The sequence below is a fragment of the Camelus ferus genome, chromosome 6, assembly GCF_009834535.1.
Source record: "Camelus ferus isolate YT-003-E chromosome 6, BCGSAC_Cfer_1.0, whole genome shotgun sequence".
Classification (NCBI taxonomy): domain Eukaryota; kingdom Metazoa; phylum Chordata; class Mammalia; order Artiodactyla; family Camelidae; genus Camelus; species Camelus ferus.
This window is the reverse complement of record NC_045701.1, coordinates 4821233-4842787: the sequence shown is the minus strand read 5'-3', so window position 1 is coordinate 4842787 and position 21555 is coordinate 4821233. Positions and strand designations below refer to the sequence as shown.

General features: G+C 37.0%; 1 protein-coding gene across 2 annotated transcripts in view; it reads left to right on the top strand.

Moving 5' to 3' along the window:
* Window positions 1-21555, top strand: part of USP3 (ubiquitin specific peptidase 3) — a 77989-nt gene that overhangs the window by 18797 nt on the left and 37637 nt on the right. Inside the window, exons 1-5 of one of the 2 annotated variants that reach the window (XM_032480993.1) lie at window positions 368-502; window positions 3341-3472; window positions 17064-17147; window positions 20175-20256; window positions 21464-21546. In XM_032480993.1, the coding sequence (XP_032336884.1) occupies window positions 3444-3472; window positions 17064-17147; window positions 20175-20256; window positions 21464-21546 (278 nt within the window). In that variant the 5' untranslated portion in view covers window positions 368-502; window positions 3341-3443. Of the gene's footprint in view, window positions 1-367; window positions 503-3340; window positions 3473-17063; window positions 17148-20174; window positions 20257-21463; window positions 21547-21555 lie in introns of those variants that run through there. The other variant, XM_032480992.1, reaches the window with a different exon arrangement.

Here is a 21555-nt window from a genome sequence, read left to right as displayed (position 1 = left end):
CAAAATGATGTTACTTAAATATTAAGTACGTTAGTAACTCTTCTAACACAAACTCAAATAAACATCCACCTTTGTGTGCCTTGTAGTAGCGCATTTACTTCAGTCTCTCTTTTAGCTTGGAAAACCCACTTTGAATTTACTTTAGAAGTTAATAGCCCGGCAGCAGGGAGATGGGAAATCATACCAAGTGGCACAGGCTGAAATCTGTACTGCATTTATTTGGACTGTTTCCCCACTGTTATTTATAAACCTTCATTGCATGAAGAGAGCATCTTATTTTCAGTCCTGGAATTGAGTATTTTTTTTCATGTACACTTAAGAGTACCTTTGGAGAATGTTAACTGTGTATCTTAATTGTGGTTGTTGTGGTTTTGAAATCTCTAGGATTTGGGGAACCTGAGAATACTTTGTACAGATAACATTTTTTTAAAAAAAGAAGAAAAGTAGAAGCACTTAAATACTGCACTTTGAAGAGACAGATTCCTCTCCTAGATTTTGAGAGGTGAGAGTTATAATGTAATAAAATTTATGTAATTCTATTCTCCAGTTGTCTCATAGTGCTCTACAGCCTAAATCTTGAAGGTCATATGTCAACAAAAAGACCTGACAAACTCTAAAAAATTGGAGAGATTTAATGTCCTTAACAGCAGACAACAAGCAGTTCTCTAAGCAGGTTTGGAGAAATAATCAAGCTGTGAAAATTCTACCTAATAAAACTGAAAAAGAAGAAAAAGAAATTGACAACTTTCTAGACTCTGTAGGCAGTATGCTTCCAATTGTAAGCAATCATAAATTTAGAAATTTGACATAGGTTCAGAGATACGTGATTAAGTAGATTACACAGATGAGAAGAGCCTGCATTTAGACCTTCATTTTACATAGCTGATTGGCTAATGTTCTTTTATCATGTAATCCTGGGTATTGACTGCCAAGGATTCTGGGTTTTTTTTTTTAGTGATTTAGCCCACCTTGTCTATAGGGAAGTCTTAAATTTATTTTTTCCACTAGGAAACCTAGTTTATCCATAGCATATTTGAGTTATATATCCTATTAGTCTTCATGACACCATCCCATTTAAGCTATTTTTCCAATTTTTGCTGTTGTTAAAAAATCTGTGATGTGTATATTGACATTTTTCCTTTTTAGACCAAATTGTCTAGTTAAAATCTAAAACTGGATGAGAGAAATGTTTATTTTTAAGTTGGCCAGTTTATACATGTCGGTTAACTTCCGACTGATGTTTGAGTATTAGCCAAAACATTGTTACTCTTATGTCAGCAGTAAAGCAGCCCTGCTGTGTCACTGATGTTGACATGTGAGCATTTAGTACATTTGGAGACTACAGTATGTGTGTAAATGAACTATATGTAATGTAACCAGTTTCCAAAGATTTGAACGTGGTAATGCCTTTATTATCATTCCCTATAGCCTTTTCTTGGATTCTGAAGGTACTCCTCATTATAAATATTTCTTTGTTTTTCATGGCGCAGTATAAATACATATAAGCCTAGGAAATGAAGCTGTAAATACATACAAGCATAGGAAATTAAGCTGATTAGGTATTGAACCTATAGGCTCCCCTGGAGTTTATCTTTTAATTAAATATGGGGTGTTTCCTGACCTGTGCAATGTGTTATCTCAAAGTATGGACTTAATATGATGGCTTTCCAAGCAATTACGTTGTTTGGATTCTGTATAAATAAGTAGCTAAGCAGGAGGCGGGGTATATAGCTCAGTGGTAGAGCGTGTGCCTAGCAAGCATGAGGTCCTGGGTTCAATCTCCAGTACCTCCATTAACAAAAAAACCCCAAAAAACCTAATTACCTCCCCCTCTACCACCACAAAAAAAAAAAGTATTTAAGCAGATAAAGGAAAATACGAATAAAAATATTGCTAACATTCATTCATTCATGCATGCATTCTGAGCCATGGATTATTTAATCATCTAACAACCAACAATATAAGTATTGTTACCTGCATTTTACAGATGAGAAAACAGAAGCACAGAGAGGTTAACTCACCTGGGCTCCCCTGGCCAGCATGTGACAAAGCCTACTTTTGAACCCAGGCAGTCTAGTTTTTGAGTTTATACTCTTAATCATTTTTTAAAAATTCATTTTAGTCCACTTTTATAAACTTAAGACCCTTGTACCCACAAGTGTTGGTTATGTTTATTACAATGAAAAAATGTGGGAAAAAGCCATGACCAAAGTCAGAGTTGAGTGGAGGTTGGTAGTGCCTCTCATGCTTCCAGCTTTCCTGGGGACAGAGGCTGGGCTTGCGGTTGGTCCTCCTCGCTTTCCCCACCTTTCCCCAAGGTAAGTGTTGCTCCTTGCACAGTTAAGGCGCCTTGTGACAAAAATGTCACCTTAACTCTCTGAGCAGAGTTATTTTGGTGCTGTTAAATCAGCATTCGTTTTGGCTGTTGTGAGTTTTCCATTAGGCTTTGCCTTCTACAAATTAGCTGCTTTCTAGGAACTGGGGAGTTGTAGTTTTTGTTTTATAAGGGTCTTCAAGTAGTGGTCGGTTACGGCTTTGTACATATTTAGGTGAAGATGTAGGTGAATTTGTGTTCACAGCGTATGCATGTGAACCCTCAGTTCAGTTTCATTTTGCTTTTTGTGATAGATTTATTCAATCTGAATTGGAAAGTGTTAATTTTTATGACTGTAGTCAACCTTTGATTATCTTTGTCCATGTAGAGAAAGAACAGTTTATATAAGGTTAACATGAGTTGTGTTTTGTTTGAGTTTTTTCTAAACAAACCTATTCCATATGAGTGGAGTGATTGTGCAGGCATTCAAATAAAAGATTTGCAGCCATACTGATGAGAAGGAGATGGGAGGTTGTCCTGTTTCACTATCTGATTCTCATGTGTTTTATTAAGCAGAGCCCGTGACCCTGTGGGCAGTGACTGAGTAATTTAGTTTACAAAACCTGTCTTTCATAATAGCCTGAGTTGGGGGTTAGCCATCTGAGAAACACTTTAGAAAAGGAAAAATGCTGTAACAGAAGTATCTAGCAAAGGAGTTGATAAGTGATAATAACAAAGGTGTTGAAACTGATTTGCGTAGGTAACACCTTCCTTGCCCGGCCCCAGTCTTGTGTATAACTAAAAGCTGACTGTCATATGTGATTGCGAAAGAAGAGCATATTTTAGGTACTCAGCTTAATAAATCACTAAATGACTGAATGCTTTTACAGGATTGAATGCTCTTATTAGGAAGAATTCTTTCTCATTTCTGATTTGATAACCATTTAATTTTATTATCATTTCCTACTACTTTACCTTCCAAAGCAGTGTTTAGACTAAAGTAAGTTTTCATTTGGTTTTTGTAAGGTATGTGAATGGTCATGCAAAAAAACATTATGAAGACGCACAAATACCCTTAACCAACCATAAGAAGTCAGAAAAGCAGGAAAAAGCTCAGCACACGGTGTGTATGGATTGCAGTAGCTACAGTACGTACTGGTAAGTATTACTGTTTTCTGAAAACGGTGTTCCTTTACCGTGAGTGCAAGTGTTTTCTCATCTTCCTCACTCTTTCCGCTCTCCCCAGCCTCTTAAAGCAGTCGAGACGGCCACTGCTGCCTGTGAGTTCTGTGAGGACTCACAGGGGATAGGGCCACCAGGACCACGGTCCGTATTCATTCCGATTTCCCTTTGCTTTGCCCATTCAGCGTCTGGGCCGCCTCTTCTTTCCCACCCCCCCGTAGGCTGCAGGGAAATGAAAAGTAACTATTATTTGTTGTTGCTCATTGTAAGTCCTTTTCTTTTTCTTGTTTTGTTTTTAATTGAAGAATGAAATGATTAAAAACTCATGCCCCACCTCAGATAAAAACCCATGTTCCTATTGTCCAGTTAACATTTTGTTATATAATCTTAAAATTTTAACTTCTTTGTTTAAAAAATTATTTTGACAGTCTCCCCACTCCCAACACAGTTCCAGTCTCCTGTTCTCCTTGGTAGATACATGTCAAGAATTTTGCGCGTAGCTTTTCAAACCAACTTTTGTTTAAAGTATCATATTTTTTAAACATATTGGGAGCCCTGTTCTCTCCTTGTAATATAGTCACGTGTCTGTTTCATATAAATGACAGTAAAGTGAGTATCTGTTTTTGTGATGACTTAGAACTAGGTTATTTGCATTACAAGTGATCATGTCCATTTGGTCTGCTCAGAAATACAGTGTGTTTTACAGTTTTAACTTTAGTGTGAAGCAAATTTCTTTCCTTGTCTAGTAAATTATGAACAATTCTTTACTTGTTTTAATCACTTTACTGAATTCAAAAGGTGTTTGATATTGAAAGGAGAAAAAAACCCAAGCTATTTAAAGGCTCTCTTTGGATGTGTTGTAGCTGCCACACAGCCCTTGAATCAATGTCACACAAAGGCCGTAGGTCATACTGGGCAGGGATGGGGATTTAAAGTCCAGACACCGCTTTTGATTCATACTTTGTACTGGAGTTGTGTGCTGGTCCTTTCTGCATTGTCCTTAGCTAGTTATTGTAGAAAGCTGTCCATCAAAAGGAAGGAAAGAAAGGTCGGTGGTTTAACATTGCTGTGACGATTGAGTAAAGCCTCGTGAGGGCTAGCCATCCAGATCACTACCATTTCGGTGATCCTTTGTGCAGAAGGTGTCCAGACCTGGGTGAGAGAGAAGCTAGAGGCAGATGGCAATGTCAGTAGAAGTGAAAATCTTCTCAAGATTTTCACACAAGGCCTAGTGTTCAGTTTATTGTCATTTGTTCTCAAAACACCCCTTCCTACGAAAGCTAAGTGTTAGCCAAGCTGTTAAAGTGTTTTCATTAGTTTCCCCTCCTTCCCCTCAGGAAACTAGAATGACAGAGCTACCTAATTGACAGAATCATGTGTTTCTGTAAGTTTGTAAGTATTTCTCTTTAGACAGCAGAAATTAAGATCGTTCTTGAAGTATCTGTCTCACAGTCATCGGTGTAGGTCATGGCATCCTGTTCATACCAGACGTTGAAAACATTGTCTTCTTGGTTTTCAGTTAGCAATGTGCATGAAAGGCTTAATGGGGAAGTTTGGAGATACAGCTAAATCTCTGTGTGCAGTGGGTTTTCTTGCTATTGGTGAGATTATGAGGAAATAGTAACTCTTTGAGGAAATTTAAAGAATTACCTTAGAATTTTCTTAATGGAGTGGAATTTTATTCATAGGTCTCTTTAAAGATAAAGATTATCTACTTTAACGTCTTTGTATATTGCATTTTGGAGGAATACGTTTATTAACTAGAATTGGAATTTTAATTGTTTTATGTTGGAGTAGCAGTGCTAAAGTACAAGTCGTTTCACGGCCGAATTGGAATTAAATGGCAGATCTTGAACCTTGGGGAATAGACACCATGGCAGGGGCTTCTTGGCCAGTTGCCAGTCTTTTGTGTAAAGCTGTACAGAGCCGTGAGTGTGTGGACACCCAGAGCTTCTGAAGTGCAGGGAGCGGCAGCTGGTCACAGAACCATCCCATTTGTGGTTTTAGATCAAAATGCCAGGGAATTTTGCTCCTGTAGTGTGATACTGACAGCCTACAAGGAACCTGTGAGAGCGGTAGACCCATGAGGCTGCAGTTGAAATTCACATTTCCCACACCTCACTATGATGAAGAGACAAACAAAAAAGGCTTTCTTCCGCATGGGGTGTGTGTGTGTGTTATTTCCCAGTGTACTTAAGTATTTTCACTTTAGTTTGTAAATTTTCCTTGTGCATACATTTCTTGTGGTTAGACTGAATGGTTTGCTTCAGAGGTAAAATGTCGGTATATTAGGTTGAACCTATTTGATTGTTAATTATTATTTGTAGTCAAAAAAAGACTTTGACTATAGCTAATGTTGAAGCTCCTTTTCCAAGTGCTCTGTGGAAGTTGAAACATGCTCTGAGGCTGACAGTTTTTCTGTCCTTATCTTCCCTTTTCCAAGAGGCCCTGTGCATCTGTCTGTGCAGATCCTTTATGAAGTTATCACTGAGCTGTCCACACTGCGCCACCCCCCACCCCCGCCCCAGCTCCAATTGTAGCTGGATGTAATCTCTCCTAAACTCAGAGTTCCAGAGATACTTGTAATTTCCTGCTGCACGTTAGTTATTTGTAAATGTCCCTGGAGCCTGCAGGAGCCATATGTCACATCTTTGTATCGACCACAGTACTCAGTGTCTGGTGCAGAGCAGGGCGTAGGTGTTTGAAAGATTGAATTTTGTTAACTTATCTTCCAAAAATGGGGAAGGTTATACCAAATTTGTATTACTGTGCCCTCTTGATCCTCTTGGAGGACTGAAGGGCTGCGGAACATTTTTCCTGAAGATCTAAAATCATATATTCCATATACCTCCCAAGAGGGACACCCTTGCAGAGCAGCTCGCTTCACTTCTGATGTAAGGAGGGCATCCAGAAGAGGCACGTATCAACCAAGCAGAACAGCATAAAATAGGTCACTGTTTCAAAAGAGGGAAAACAACACCAAAGGGAATAATTCTGATTTGGCACAGACCCACTGCTTTGAGAATCAAATGAAGATTTCAGTAAAAATGAAAATCTCAAGATTTTCACACAAGGGCAAGTTTATTGTGTATTCAGTAATATTTCCTTTCCTCTCACCCCAACTCCCCTCCCCCGGTCAACACAAATGGAATTGTATGTGGTGTGCAGTACTGGATCAAAAAGAAAGATTAAACAGTAGGGACCTGGATTTCTTATGTAGACAGACATTTAGAGTTAGTATATTTAAAAAGTACTGAACAAATAATTTTTGACACCTGACATAGCCTTGTTAACTTATAATAGCTGAATTTCTGAGGATTCAAAAGTATGAAAGGGATATTAAAACTAAATTACCAGAATTTTTCCTTCTCGGCAGGGTAATGTTTTAAAGCACTCCTTCAAACAGAGAAATATGAAATGTGAGTCAACTCATTTGTCTAGAAAATGGACTTCTAGTTCAGATTTTAAACACCTATAACAAATAGTTTTAATTAAAACGAATAAAAATAAAGCTTTTATTTGTGGGCTTAAATTGATATTGAATCGTTTTCAGAGGCAGGTGTAATTAAAAATGGGAAGATCTTTTGTTACTAGCCTTATAAACTTTTGGGCACAAATTTTCAATGTTGTAAGGATTAGATAAGAATTTTTTAAATTTAAGAACAGTATTTTGGAGTTTTAGTAAAAAGAAACCTTTTAGTGCATGATCTGAAAACAAAAGTTTCTTTGTTGATAAGCTGGTGCTTGTCTGCTTTTAACAAAGAAAATGGATTTTCTCTGCAGGTATTCTCATTTTCCAGAATTGGCTTATTTGATGGCAATACATTAGAATTGAATAAAAGAGAATTTAAAAATAAGCCCATTTGCTGGAAGAGTTCTTTTGATTTTAACTTTTCTTGGTTTGAAATAGGTGAAGTCATTAGAACATCAGCTTTTCTTGTTTTTTTCTTTTCTGTATCTGTATCTTGTCATTTATAATAAAACTAGAGGTCAAAGTTTCCTCTAGATATCCTATTATGATGATATTATCTATTAAACAGGGGAATGAAAAAGAATTTAAAACTTCATTTATTTACCCTTGTCTTTCTTGAGGGTTACTTTTTGCATAAAAGTTTGGTTTGTTTTTTTTTTTTGTATTAGTGTTACACATGACTTACTGTATAAAGATTGCTTTGTAGCCAGCAGATTAAAGGACTTGTTTCTTTACTGTTGCTTAAAATATCAGTAATTTGTAGATGATTGCTTCTTGTTTCAAGTGAGTTAAGAAACGGTTTGGTCTGAGAATATTTTCTTAGTTCTTCAAGACTCTGATGTGGAGCCTTATGACTTGGGTAGCTTCAGTAGCAGTAACAATAGGCATGGAAAAAGCTTCAGAATTTTAAAGCTGAGAAAGAGAGAGAGAGTTCTATTTTGGGCATGACATCTGTCCCATACAGTTTGGTAGCAGTTGAGCAATTAAAAGTTGCTAGTGGGCATTTACAACAGCTAAGACATGGAAGCAACCTAAGTGTCTTACCAACAGATGATTGGATAAAGAAGATGTGGTGTAGATGTAGATACAGTGGAATACTACTCAGCCATAAAAAGAATGAAACATGCCATTTGCAGCAACATAGATGGACCTAGAGATTATACTAAGTGAGGTAAGTCAGAGGAAGGCAAATATTGTATGGTATCATTTATATGTGGAATCTAAAAAAATAATACAAATGAACTTATTTACAAAATAGAAAGAGACTCACAGATATAGAAAACAAACTTACAGGCTACCAAAGGGGGAAAGGGGGGAGAAATTTAGGAGTATGGGATTAACAGATACACACTACTTTGTAAAATAGATAAACAACAAGGATTTACTGTATAGCACAGGAAACTATATTCAGTATCTTGTAATAACCTATAACAGAAAAGAATCTGGAAAAAGAATGTTCATATAAATATGTATACCTGAGTCACCTTGCTGTAAAAGAGAGTGGCTAGTGGGACTGAGGAATTGAGTGTTTTTATTTTATTTTATTTTAATTATTATGTTTAAATTACCACTTGGTTGGTAGCTACTGCATCAGTGTGGCCTCAAACTTAAAATTTAACATTAAGTATATTACTATTATAAAACTTTCAAAACCTTAAGACAAAAATCTGATAGAAACTCCAAAAAGAAGTCAATTTTGCTAATTAAAATAGTTGTTAAGTTTAACCAAAGCAAATCTAATCCAGTAAGATGTGTCAAAAAGACATTATATAATTACTGAGTTAATTTCATAAGCCTCCATATTCATATTTATTCATATATTCATTTTCAAAGGAAAACTCAGATTATTGTATCATTGAAGCAAAATTACATTTATAAATAAACCACTTCTGATTTTTAAGAAACTGATAACATTGAAATAAAAGGAAATTATTAAAATATGATAGTCCCCCCAAAAAAGAAAGCAGCTATCACATACTAATTGGTGAAATATTAAAGTAAAGCCCTTTCTGTTACATCAGAAACAAGACAAATGTTTCTGTCATCATTTACATCACTGTCACTATTTTTAAACATTGCTTTGGCAGTTCTAACCGTTGAAATAAGACAAAGAATAAGTAAATAATTGCTATAAATATTGGAAAGAAAGAAAAATTATTTCTGCTTTCAAATTATATAATAGAATACCCAGAAAACTCAAGGGCTTTATTTAGTACAAGTAGAATTAATAAGAAATTTTAAAATAGTGCATGATAAATATGCAAAAACTAAGTTTTTTCTTCATTAGCAGTCATTAGTTAAAATTGGAAATGACCAAACAAAAAAAATTCAACATAATGACAAAAACTATAAACTATATCTAGAAATAAATGTGTTAAAGAAAGACACAGAGCAAAGATACAGATCCTTTATGAAGGAAACTCAGCATTATAAGCAGTTCCTTTCTCTTCCCCCAGATTTTTACCTTCAAAACCTTTGAGACAAGTTCCTTTGAGACATAATGTGAGCAACATCTTAAGAAAATAACAACATCAGAATAGTGTATATTGTTTTTATCCAGTTAAATATTCATTGAGAACCTGCTATGTGTTAGGGGCCTGCTTTTTAGAGCAATGGTCTCCAAAATAATGTACTTGGGGGTATGGGAAGAAAATATCAGAACTTCTATTAAAACCTTTTATCTGAAGAAAAAAAAAAAGCTTTGCAGATATTTACTCTGCCTACTGCCAGTGGTCGGTGGGTGAGACGGTTACGTGGCGTGAACCAAACGCGGAGGGTCCCGGCTCGGAGCTTCACGTGTTGTCCTCACCCTTGCTGACGTCTGGCCGTGGCCAGTGTGTTACAGTTTCTGTCTGCCTAGTTAATGTGGATTTACTTGATACTACCAAATCAACCCTCATCAAATGGATACATATTTTTGCACAAGAAAAAATCCTCCAAGATAACACTAACAGTAGTAACGCAAATACTGGTGAACAAGGCAGAGGCAAGCTGACATACGTTACTGTGAGCTCATCAGACGTACCGCAAAGTAAAGATACTGGCTCTCTAATAAAAACACAGACCAAGCAGATCTTATTAGTGGGACAAAAAGTTCAAGAGATCATAGGAAGTAGGAAATTACATCCACTGTCATTTATGTCAAATATCACCCTATGTGTATATTGTACTTTGAGATATTAGTTGAATAATACTCTGAAGATATCCTGAATAGCAAGAAATTTTAAAATAGTTTATTTCATCTCTAGGTGATTCTTCTAAAAGTTTTCTTTTTTAACTATACGTGTATTATTTTAGATTTACTTGCGTATGTAATTAATACAATTAATACAAACGTATATTGGGTGTGGTGGATGCTCAGTTTTGTGGCTTATTTTTTAACTTGATTAGGAGCCATTGACAATAATTTGAAGGTTTTCTCTTAGCAGACTGGTGTTTTGTCTTTTATAATTAGAGGGGGCATGAGGTGCAGGGCAAAAATAGGAAGGAAGCAAGCGCTTCTAAAATTAGGGTTTTTAAAAGGAAGTAAACCTACATTAAATTGTAGGACAAGCAAGTGACTGAGCCGTGCTGCATGTTTTAATTTTTGGAGAACGGGGAAAGGGTACACATGGGGGTGGCCACGTAGGGAATATTTTTTACTATTAAAACAACTAAGTGGTGCTACTTGGAAAATACTGAGGAGGGTAGGGAGTTGGTGGTGTATGGGACGAAAGCATAAATCTAAACGTGAAGCAGGTAATGCTGAAGGGAAAGGGAGGATTTAGGGGGGAAAGGTGAGAGAGAAGAAAATTTAGGTGAGGTCGACATTGCGCAGACCATCAAGTACTGTAGCTTAATTCAGATACAGGTATCTGTGGATTTGAAAGTCACTGTATTTGGGTGTTGGGGGGATATCACCCCAAAGGAGGTAACCAAGGTATAGAACAGAATGTTAGTTGAGATTGAGGAGAAAAATGATGAGTTTGGGAGAGATTATATAAAGAAACATAGAAAGGATTAGGTATGATTAGATGCTAGAAATTAGAAAAAATCAAAATTAAAAATGTGCACATAAATTTTTTTTTCTTATCTCTTTAAAAATTTTTTTTTCACAATGTAATGAAAAAATTGGACAGTTTTGCTATTTATTAGAGTAAGCAGAATTTAAAATAACTTAAGCTGTGGTTTTTTTAATCAATTTTTAGCCTAATTATATAATAGTATAAATAACATGTGTTTCTTATGAAAACTTACCTGCTACCTGGTAGATACTCCTTCAGCACAAGGTAGTCAAATCAATTGTGCATCTTCTGCCCTTAACAGTATGTAATACTCTGCATTTAACTAGTTTGTTAACCTTTGGCTTAAAGTAATGTAAAATTACTTTAGGATCATATTTGGCTCAAGGAGTTTGGTTTGAGGCTAAGTTGCATGTAGCTAAGATGATGGTGTAGTTTGTCTCAAGGTGTTGGGCATAGAGGAAGTGCCCGTCCTCCTCCTGCCTTTTTATATCTGATGTCCTCATCTAACGTCTCTAATATGTTGCCTAATGTGATTTCTAAGTGTTTTTTTTGTCTTTAGTGTTGTTTGCCTTAATTTTCTTACGCAGTTCTCTCTTCTTACTAAATACAGAAGAAAATGTTTTCCTTACCTGACAAGTGTTCTGTTAGAAGTAGAGCTCATCTTTTCTGGAAGGATCACCTAAAATCACTAAATTAAAACTTGCCTAAGTGTTAATTTAATAGCCAAAATATTGGTTGTATAATATAGGTAGTTCCCGACTTTTGTTTGTTAGACACATGAAGTCCTGTTTATATGAAGGGGCACCAAAACCTGGACGTCTGCTCCAGTTTCTCAGTGGAAAGAAGAAAAAGGGTAGCACTTTTTATAATATTATTTCAGTTACATTTTGGGAACCAGGTGTATTTTCACTTTATGACATGTTACCATATTTTATAACCATATTTCTTTCAAAATGGGAAAAAGCATTCCATGTTTCAGAGGACAAATCTAGAAGCTTTTGAAACACAACCTACAAGTTACGTTCTTTTTTTGTACTTCTTGTTCTGGTGTGACCTTTCTGAAGGGCAAACTAAGAAGAGTGGCTACATTTGTTTTCAGGTGTTGGAGGAAAGCATAATTCTGACTTGGTAGCTTCAACACAATGGTAAACCAGGAAGAGACTTTTTAGAGCTTTGTTTACTTTAAATCCTTCTGTTTGCCTTGAGACTTTTTAATACCAGTATTAGTAGGATAGTTTCCAGTTTAAAAATCAATGTCTCAGCTAAAGACAGCATTTAAATTCTTATTCATTTCCTACTTTTGTAACTTATTTTCTTTTGACCTCTGGGTCAGGGAGGAAGAAATCAAAACAGGGGGATGGGGGCAGCCAGAGGAGAGAGGGCTGTGAGGCAGCTGTTGGGTCCACCATGGAAGGAAGCTCACACGTATCCACCCTCTACCACGTGCCAGGCGCTCCTGAAAGTTTTGACCCTTAGAGGCAGGTGCTTTCCTTTCATTATCATCAGCCAACACTTACAGAGCGCCGTAGATTCAGGCAGTGTGCAGTTTATAATCTTAGCAGGAAATGTCCTTCCGAGTGACTGTAAGAAGACCTAAAATTGACTCTTGACAAACAGGGATAATTGCGAAAACTTAAAATGTGTTAAGCCAGTGAAAATATGTCCAGTTAAAGTTGATTTCTTATAATTCAGTAAAGTTATAGTTGTTACCTCTTTATGATATTGGGCAGGTAGCGTCTTAGATATTCTTTAGACTAGCAGTGCTGTCCAACAGAAATAACTTATCCCATATGTAATTTATAATTTTCAAGTAGCCACATTAAAAAAGCAAAGAGAAATAGGTTAATTAATTTTAATTGTGTGTTTTATTTAGCCCAGTTATCCAAAGTATTATCATGTCAACATGGTAATTTATATAGAATTATTAGAGATAGTTTGCATCTTTTTTTATGAGACCTTCAAAATCCAGTGTGTATTTTATACATAGAGTGTGTCTCCATTCAGATGCTGATTTTTCATCCGAAATGCTTGATCTGTATTTAGTCATTAAAATTGCATAAAAATTTAGATTACAAACACTATTAAAGTTTTTCCAATTAATGAATAAAGTACCAGAAAACCCCATTTTCTCTAGTATTTGCATCTGTATTGACAAGACAAGATGTGACTCATCTTTTTAGAATAATTGATTTGACTCTGAAGCAAGAGCATATCAGTTTCAAAACTATCTAAGCTGAGTAAATCCACTAACTCTTGTAACAACTCAGTATTATTGAATTCAGGGGGCGATTATGTAAACTGAAAATCACCTCTAAATTTATGCATATCGCAAAGCAGTCTTCAATTTTTTTGTAGGTTCTGCAGCCAACTTAATGCTTTATCATGAAAATCTTATGCATATTTGTTCATGCTGAAGTGTGTAAAAATCATTATTGATTTGTATTATGAATAGTTTAAATTTTAACAAAAGTTCTAGTACCTGTCTGTCTAGGTCACAAACAAGCTTGCTCTCTCCTGGGATTTGTAAACTGAGCTCAGGCGTGTGCGTTGTGATCCAGATGAGAAGGTGTAAACCCCGCTGTGATGTTTTCTCTCTGTTCGAATACTGGCAAATGCGCCTTTGGTTTCAAGAAAATCTTGAATTAGAGTTAACAGTACAGTGAACCTTTGTTAAATTCTTCCATGACTTCCAGTGAACATTGGCAGAGAACACATAGTCATTAAATTCATCATCTTCTATTTCTTGTAACAGCTCCATAAACTGGTGATGATTTGTAGCATTTGTATGTATGTACTGAACGATTTTCATAACTGCATCCATAATAGTCTACTTCAGAGCACACGTATTTTCAATATGTTAACACGCACTAGAGCAAATAAGGGAAATAATTCCAGTAAATCTGGGTTTTTGATCCCACGTGTCTTTTTTCTTTTAATCTAGCTGAAAGTGACGGATGTAAAAGATTAAGAAATATTTACAGCATGAGACTGATTGTTTTTAAGGTTGCAGATAGACAAAGATCTTTCAATTAGGAAGTCACTTGAGACAAAGCATACCCAAAGTATTAATTGGCCACCATTTCTTGTCTTGTAAAAGTCATCTAAAGCTAAAAATGAAAGTACTTAAAAATTTCAGATGTTGAATTGATTGATCTTACTAGAAAGGTCTTGTATTCACTGACAGTTGCTTGGTGGATCAATTGAAGATTTTTCACTTTTTATGAAATATCCTTTTTAATCTTTACCTCAAAATTTTAAACATAATTCCTGTAGCTGAAATAATAATTTATTGTTCCATCTTGCCATCTGAAAATGATTTTCTTTCTTGAGTAAGAATTACAAGTGCAAATCCTAAAAATCACTAAGAAATTTTTTTATTATACATTTCATTCTGATTTCTTTGTGAAAAACTGCATTGATTATATTTTGACTTGTAGAGAGGCAACTTCTCATTAAATTATTATGCACTTGCTGAAAATGACTCAATATTGTCTACTTTATTATCTTAAAACTTTTTTCCACACAGCTTGGTAATTTTGCTCCTCTGTAGTAAGTTGTAATTGCCATTCTTCGTAAAATTTGTGATATACCTTCTCCACTTGATTCTGCCTCATTAGTGTGCCTTCATTTGGAAGTGAAAAAAATTTTCATTCTTAATTTTTAAGCCAGAAGGATAATTTGATTATATTATAATTAAAACAAGTGTTTATTTATTTATTTTTTAATGCAGGCACTGGGGATTGAACCCAGAACCTTGTGCATACTAAGCAGGCACTCTACCACCCCCCAAATAAGTATTTTAATTTAACTACCAATTACAGTTTACATAGGTGTCCCTGTAACTCATGCTGTCTGCATAAGATAACGCAAATAAACACATGGCACTGCATTATTGCATAGAAAAATAACTCTAACTGAGTCTTTCTGTTGACACAAACTAGACTGGTGATGCGCTTAGGTTCAGTCCTAGAAATGACACGTGCACCCACCGTGTGCACTGCAGTACATCCTACATTGTATAATCATAAAAGTGAAATATAGTATTACCAAAACCATGAAGTTGTATTTAATGGAGAAGTATTGTATACTGCTTCAGTTGTTAAGTAAAATTTTGTGTCAAGTAAAATGTTTAAATTCAGCTTCTCAGTTGCATCAGCCACGTTAGCACAGCTCTGGAGCCCAGAGCAACTTGCTTGAATGGTGACCATTCAGAGAGCGGGAGCAGCTAGACCCGGTTAAGCCAGGTTAGTTCAGAATGGAGCAAGCCATAAATAAATCTGTATTTCAATGTATGAAAATGTTACTTTAACAAATGTTAAAGCCTGAATCCATGTCACACCAAAAAGAACTACTTTAATACGGAAAAAATTAGTTATTTCATATCATGTGAAACAATTTGTTTCTTAAAGCAGCCATTTCTTGGTGGAGGTTAAGGGGTTCACGTTCCAATCAGCTACTCCAGCAGCATGTAAATACATGAGAGGTGATCTGTGTTTGCTCTTAAACTTCCTTTCCTAAGTGAACATTAGCATTTGGAGTTGTTTTTGTTTTGAACGCTGAGCACAGTTTTAGCTGAAATACACGCATCTATTTATGCAAAGATAACATAAACACGTGAGCAGGAGTTAGAGTAACAGAGCAGTTTCATTCATCAGTGACGCCTGGGGTTCCTGGAGGAGCCAAGTGCCTTAAGCCCAGGTTTACGGAGCAGACCTTACCCCCTTCACATTTATGCCGAGTGGAAGCAGGAAATTAAACCTTTTCAGTAATTTAATTCCTCCGTGTATTTGTCGTAAAACTGATAAGGGATTATTCTCCTGCAATTGCTGGTATTTGACCATAGAGAAAGGGTCCAGGATGTAAAAGGCAGCTTTTGCTCCTCGTGGAAATGTTAGGGGTTGAGCACAGGCACTGGGAGAGCACGTCAGGGGTTCTTGACTGCCGGCGCAGGATAGGTAGTTAATGGGGAGAGGGGGTGTTGAGTAATTACATATATATATTTCAGTTAAAGTTTTCAAAAGCATTCACAGTTTGACTCCTGTGAATAAAAGATGCAAGCTGTGCTTTTGTGGGTAATTTTTTAAAAATTGCTTTCCATCATCCTCTTTTCAATTTTTTTTATAGACTGGTTTCAGGTATGTAAGAAATGTTTTTTGGATTCTGCTAGAGATGACCTAATTTTTACTAATTGCTATGCATTCAAAGTTTTGTTTGCTCAGAATGGCAGTGTTAATGTCATTATTCTTCGGTAGTTACAATAAGTAGTTTTGTTCAAAGCTGCAGTATTGGTACTAGCTTGTAAGTTGTTACTGTTAAGACTGGGCTTATTTCAGGAAAAAAAAGAATGCTGATGTATAAGTTGAAGTTACTATGTGTGATTCCTTATGTTATTTGCTTGTTGTCTTGCACAGACACACACACACATACACACAAAATATCAGTCATAAAGAATACCTTAAATGTCTGTCTTCAAAACGGTTGTCAGTTTCCTGAAAGATAGTAGCCACTCTTTTACAGTTTTGTCTTCTAACACTTCAGAATGAAAAGATGCATTCTTCTCAGCCATCTGAATTCAATTTATTTAAATTAAATTATGGGTAAAACGTATAGCTTTTCATTTTTTGTCCAGCTATCCCCACAGGTTAATTGTCTTTTCCCTGCTTTTCACTTAAACCTCTCCTCCCCGCAAACTCCCCTGTTAATTTGAGTTGGGAAGGATCACATGATGTTAAAGCTTCAGGCTTCATGCTCCAGGAATAGGATTGGAGGTTTGTGTTTCATTTTCCGTGTGTTACACACCACTGAAAAGAATATAACATATGTAGCAGCTTATTTCATTTTTGAAAGAGGAATTGGAGAACCTTTGAATAAAAATGTGAAAAGAAGTTAGTGTTCATTGCCTATGTGGCTTTTTAAAAAGGTTCTTAAAAAACATTCCATTGTGGATTCCAAGTCCTCTTTCAACTCACCAGCGATAGTAACTGCCTGCAGAGCCATGTGATCGTCTTGACAGCAGCCAGGCCTTTCAGTGATTCCATTACTGTGGTTTCCGCAAGCTCTGTACACGCATTGATTAATGTTTTCCTTGCAGTTATCGCTGTGATGATTTTGTGGTCAATGACACCAAGCTGGGACTGGTACAGAAAGTCAGAGAACACTTACAGAACTTGGAAAAGTAAGTAACAGGGCCTTGGGAGAGAAGGGGTGGAATGGGATTGAGGGGTCTTGTAGAATTTCTGAGCAGGATTTTTGTTTATGAGTTCTGTACTTCATCATGTTTTTAGTGTGATTGAAATGTGAACGACTCAAACCTCAGATATGGGTGTCTGAAAATCCTCACGGTTCCTGATCATAGCTCAGCGTTCGTGCCATTTAACATTTGTATCCGTATCCGAGGGCTCCAGAGCCCGTTTTCTCAGTTATCACCCCACCAACCTGTCAGCTCCCCAGTTTATTTGCAAGGGGAATTTTGGGAGTGCACGGGATGGGCAGAAAACAAAATAATCATTATAGAGTTTGCTTTGTTATTGGAAAAGCCTTATGAAATGTATTATGAGGTCTTAGACGCTCTGAAATTTATCATTTTTAAGGGAAATTAGGATGAATTACATTGTTTTTCACTTTGCATCAGTGTTAGAGCACAGGATCCTACTTTCTTTCCCTTTTTTGGTAGGGACGGTATATATCACGAAAGTACAGGAAGCTGTGAAATGCTTTGTCATCATAAGAAAGTTAAAGTACCTATGTGAATAGTTTTTTTGTTTGTTTGTTTGTTTTTTGCTATGGCTAAATCGGTTAGTCACATAAAACCCACTGGACCCAAAATTCAAGCAGTAACAGAAGCCCAAGTAGCCATGGTCTTTGAAGCTGCAGTGGATAAAAGCATGGCCCAGAGTGATTGCTGACTCAGGTGGAATTTGTGTAATTCACCCCTGATTGTCAGGTGCTATCTAATGTATTTGGACACTATTGTGAGATCACGCCAGAAGTGAGGTCCCTTAGCAAACTTACATGCAAAGCCGATAGAGTATTTTGAAATTGCATACTGAGGGGGAATAACCCAAGCTCTTTGCGTGAAACACTGTCCAGCTTTGGTTAGCCAAAGTCTCTTGCATGTCTCCACCAGATAAGTTATAAGCTGATAAAGAAAGAAGAATTGATTCTTTAAAAGTCTCAACCAGTTAGAACACTTTGGGTTTAAGTACTTTTAGGCTTGTCATCTTGTGTCTCCTCTCCTTTTCAAAGAGCCTCCTCCCTTCTTTTAATTTGAACAAAGCAGCAGGAGCCCTGTCTGAAATGAGTCACAGGTACAGATGCATGGATGCAACATACTGAATTTTGTCTCAAATTGTCATAATTAACTGCAAAGTAGGAGACTCCTGCAGTAATTTATGTAACATCACTCTCCGATGTGGTGATGTCGTTGTAAAGATCTCACTAACCTGATTCTTTTTTAGAGAAGTGGGTAGCTACCAGGTTATTTTTTCCTGCTGCTTAGAATTTTCTCTAAGAAGAGGCTGCCATCTCAATGCCAGATAACTTCCTCAGAACTAAGTCAAACAGAAAACAGGACATTCGGGAACCTGCTTGCATTTATGCAGTTATCAGATCTTTTATTGCCATTGACCGCGTCACCGGGGAAAAGATGTCACCGATCGCCTTGTCTACACTTCTACTTGGCCCCACTGGAAAAAATCTACCTTGTAGTCCTTTTCGTATGTCGAGGAACATCACCTAGGTTTACTTTTATGTTTTTCAAATGCAGGCTGGAATCTATAATGACCGCTACAAGTTAGAGCTGTGCTTCCAGTCATGTTTGATTTCAGACCGTGGGGCACGCGCTCGAGAGCAGCGCTGTGCGACAGAAACGTTCTGTGATCGGCGCTGTCCAGTCAGGTGGCCGCGAGACACACGTGACTGTTGAGCACCTGAAAAATTGCTCGTGTGACGAGGAGCTGAGTTTTAAATTTTACTTACGTTTAATTAGGTTGATGTAGCCGCATGTAGATGTAGTGCGTGGCTACCGGATTAAACAGCTTGGATCTAAAGGATTCTGCCCTTTTGAGAATCACTGATGGTAAAATTTAGTAACTTACATTTTGAAAAGCTAAATGCCTTATTTATATAAGTTGAAACTAAAAGTCAACTATCAGGCATTGTCACTAAGTAGCATATACACAGTGCTTGTGACTCAGCTTCTTTACTGACAGGATTTGTGAGGAAGTAAGTTAGCATCGCAGTCCATGGGGTTGATCTTTTCTTGTCTTGTAGTCACCAAGGCACTGAGGGACACACACACAGTTCTGAAGACTTGTTTCCTAAGAACATTTTTAGATTTGAAGCAACTGACTGTCACTAATATCTGATGCTCCAAAGACATTATAGTTCCTGTGGAAATTCTGAAAAGAAAAATAATTATGTATTTACTCTGGATTAGCCTGGTACTTTTGGAATACAGGAAGGAGTTGGTAGACTTAAAAGTCTGTGTTGTTTAATAGTAGTTTTTACTTCCTTTAGATCAGTTCTCCTGACATATAATAATTTGAAAGTGATGCTTTGAAGATAGGAATTGCTTTCTGGTAAATTTCAAACAAAATCTCTTTCATCAAGAAAAATTTAAATAATTTAAATTCAGGACTTATGTGCTAATTAGGATTTCTTTTAGAATATGCTTTGTACCATAGCGGAGTCAAATGAATTTATATATGCCTATGACTTATTTATCATTCTGCAGACTCAGTATATCATCATCTATTACAACATATGAATAAAACATGATCCCTTTATTAAACTTAAGAAAGAAGTAGCATAGTGTCTGAGACTTAGTGTTAACTCTCAGAATAATCGTGTCAGACCAGGGCTGTCCTTTTGTTACAAGGAAGGCCTGTGGTCCTGTTGGAAGCTTCACCATCATTTAGATAGAGAGAGTGGTGGCGGCGAGGGACTGCCCCGCAAACCACATCTACCTGGCCAGCTTTTCTGGGAAGCTCCTGCCGGAGGAGCAGCGGGGATTTCCAGGGAAGTGGAGCTCCTGCGTTACTTGAAATCCTTGTGGGCTGCAGTGGGCCCAGCGGGTCCCTTCCTGGCCTAAGCATCCAGGCTCTGCATCCTGGACGCTTCAAACAGCCACGCTTATTCTTTACCTTGTTGTGGAGTGTGTCTGTACTAATGTCTTTTTGACCATCTGTTTGTGTTTTAATAGCTCAGCTTTCGCAGCTGACAGGCATAGGAAAAGAAAACTTTTGGAAAACTCATCACTAAACAGCAAGTTATTGAAAGTAAATGTAAGTAATTAAAATTTATTCAGCTGTAAGAATTGGTTGAGATCTAGTCACTGTTTGATTACAGTTCTAACATTAATGTTGCCCCTTGTAACCTTTTGTAACTGCATGCCTTGGACTTGGATTATTTTACAAAATGTTTGCCACTTGTACTAATGATCCTTGATGCGACTCAGTCCCCCAGGGGGTCCGTCTGTCAGTGCCTTCCCTCTGTCAGGATTGCTGCCCTGCTCCTCTGCCTTAGCAAGCGTTAGTTCTTCTTGCTTACTTGGCTGCCTTATTACTCCATTTCTGTAGGATCCCAGAGATCCTTGCTTCCTTCTGTTTAAGGTCCCTAGTGCAAACTCCAGGGGTCTGAAGTTTGGGTACGTTTTCTTTCTTAGGACTGCATTAATACAGTTTCACCGTAAAAGAATATGCTTTCTCATTCTGATATGCAGCTGTTACCAGATGTATGAGCCATGAATGGAGTAACAAAACGTAAAGATCACTAAATACTTCTAAATACAACAGTAATTTCAACCTGCATCTACCCCCGTGCTGTCACGCTAGCTATGTTTAGACACGCTCTTAGCTAAAGTGTTACAACTTCGTGGAGGAAAGAGCTGATGTGACGCTTTGGCCTGGATTGGTAGATTGACTTCCCACGTGTAGTATTCAGACATCGTGGTGCATTTGTACAGCTAATCAGAAAACTAAACCTTAGTCTTTGAGGGAAGTCCAGGTGGTGTTTTAAGATTGGAATTCCACTGCTAGGAAAACATGTATTGATTATTTACGTGGCTTAGAACTAAAAGGTGGGGGACAGAAGTACTTGGGATGTATGTATTTATATTTTTTCCAATTTGTAGTAGCTTTAATAGAATCTTACACAAGTATTAAGTTTTTCTAAACATATTTCTTTGAAGGACCTGCCTGGTTTCTGCAGTGTGTACTACACAGTAGTTAGTAATGCCGATTCCCTCATAAGCTTCCATAAGATACTCCCATTTAGAACAGTTCTAAGATCAGAAACAGCCTCCTAAAAATATCCAGACACTTACACAGAGAGTAGAAAGGGAATTTGAAATATTCGTTGGGCAGAAAAGAATCAGTTCCAAGCTGGCTTGATGCTAGAGTTTCAAGTTCAGCCCTTCGCTCCGCTTTGATGTTTGGAACAGTTGGCCTTCTCTTGGCGTTCCTGATGGCCGCCTCTTGTTCCGTTTTACAGGGAAGCACCACTGCCATCTGTGCCACAGGCCTGCGGAATTTGGGGAACACGTGTTTCATGAATGCCATCCTTCAGTCCCTCAGGTAATGTTA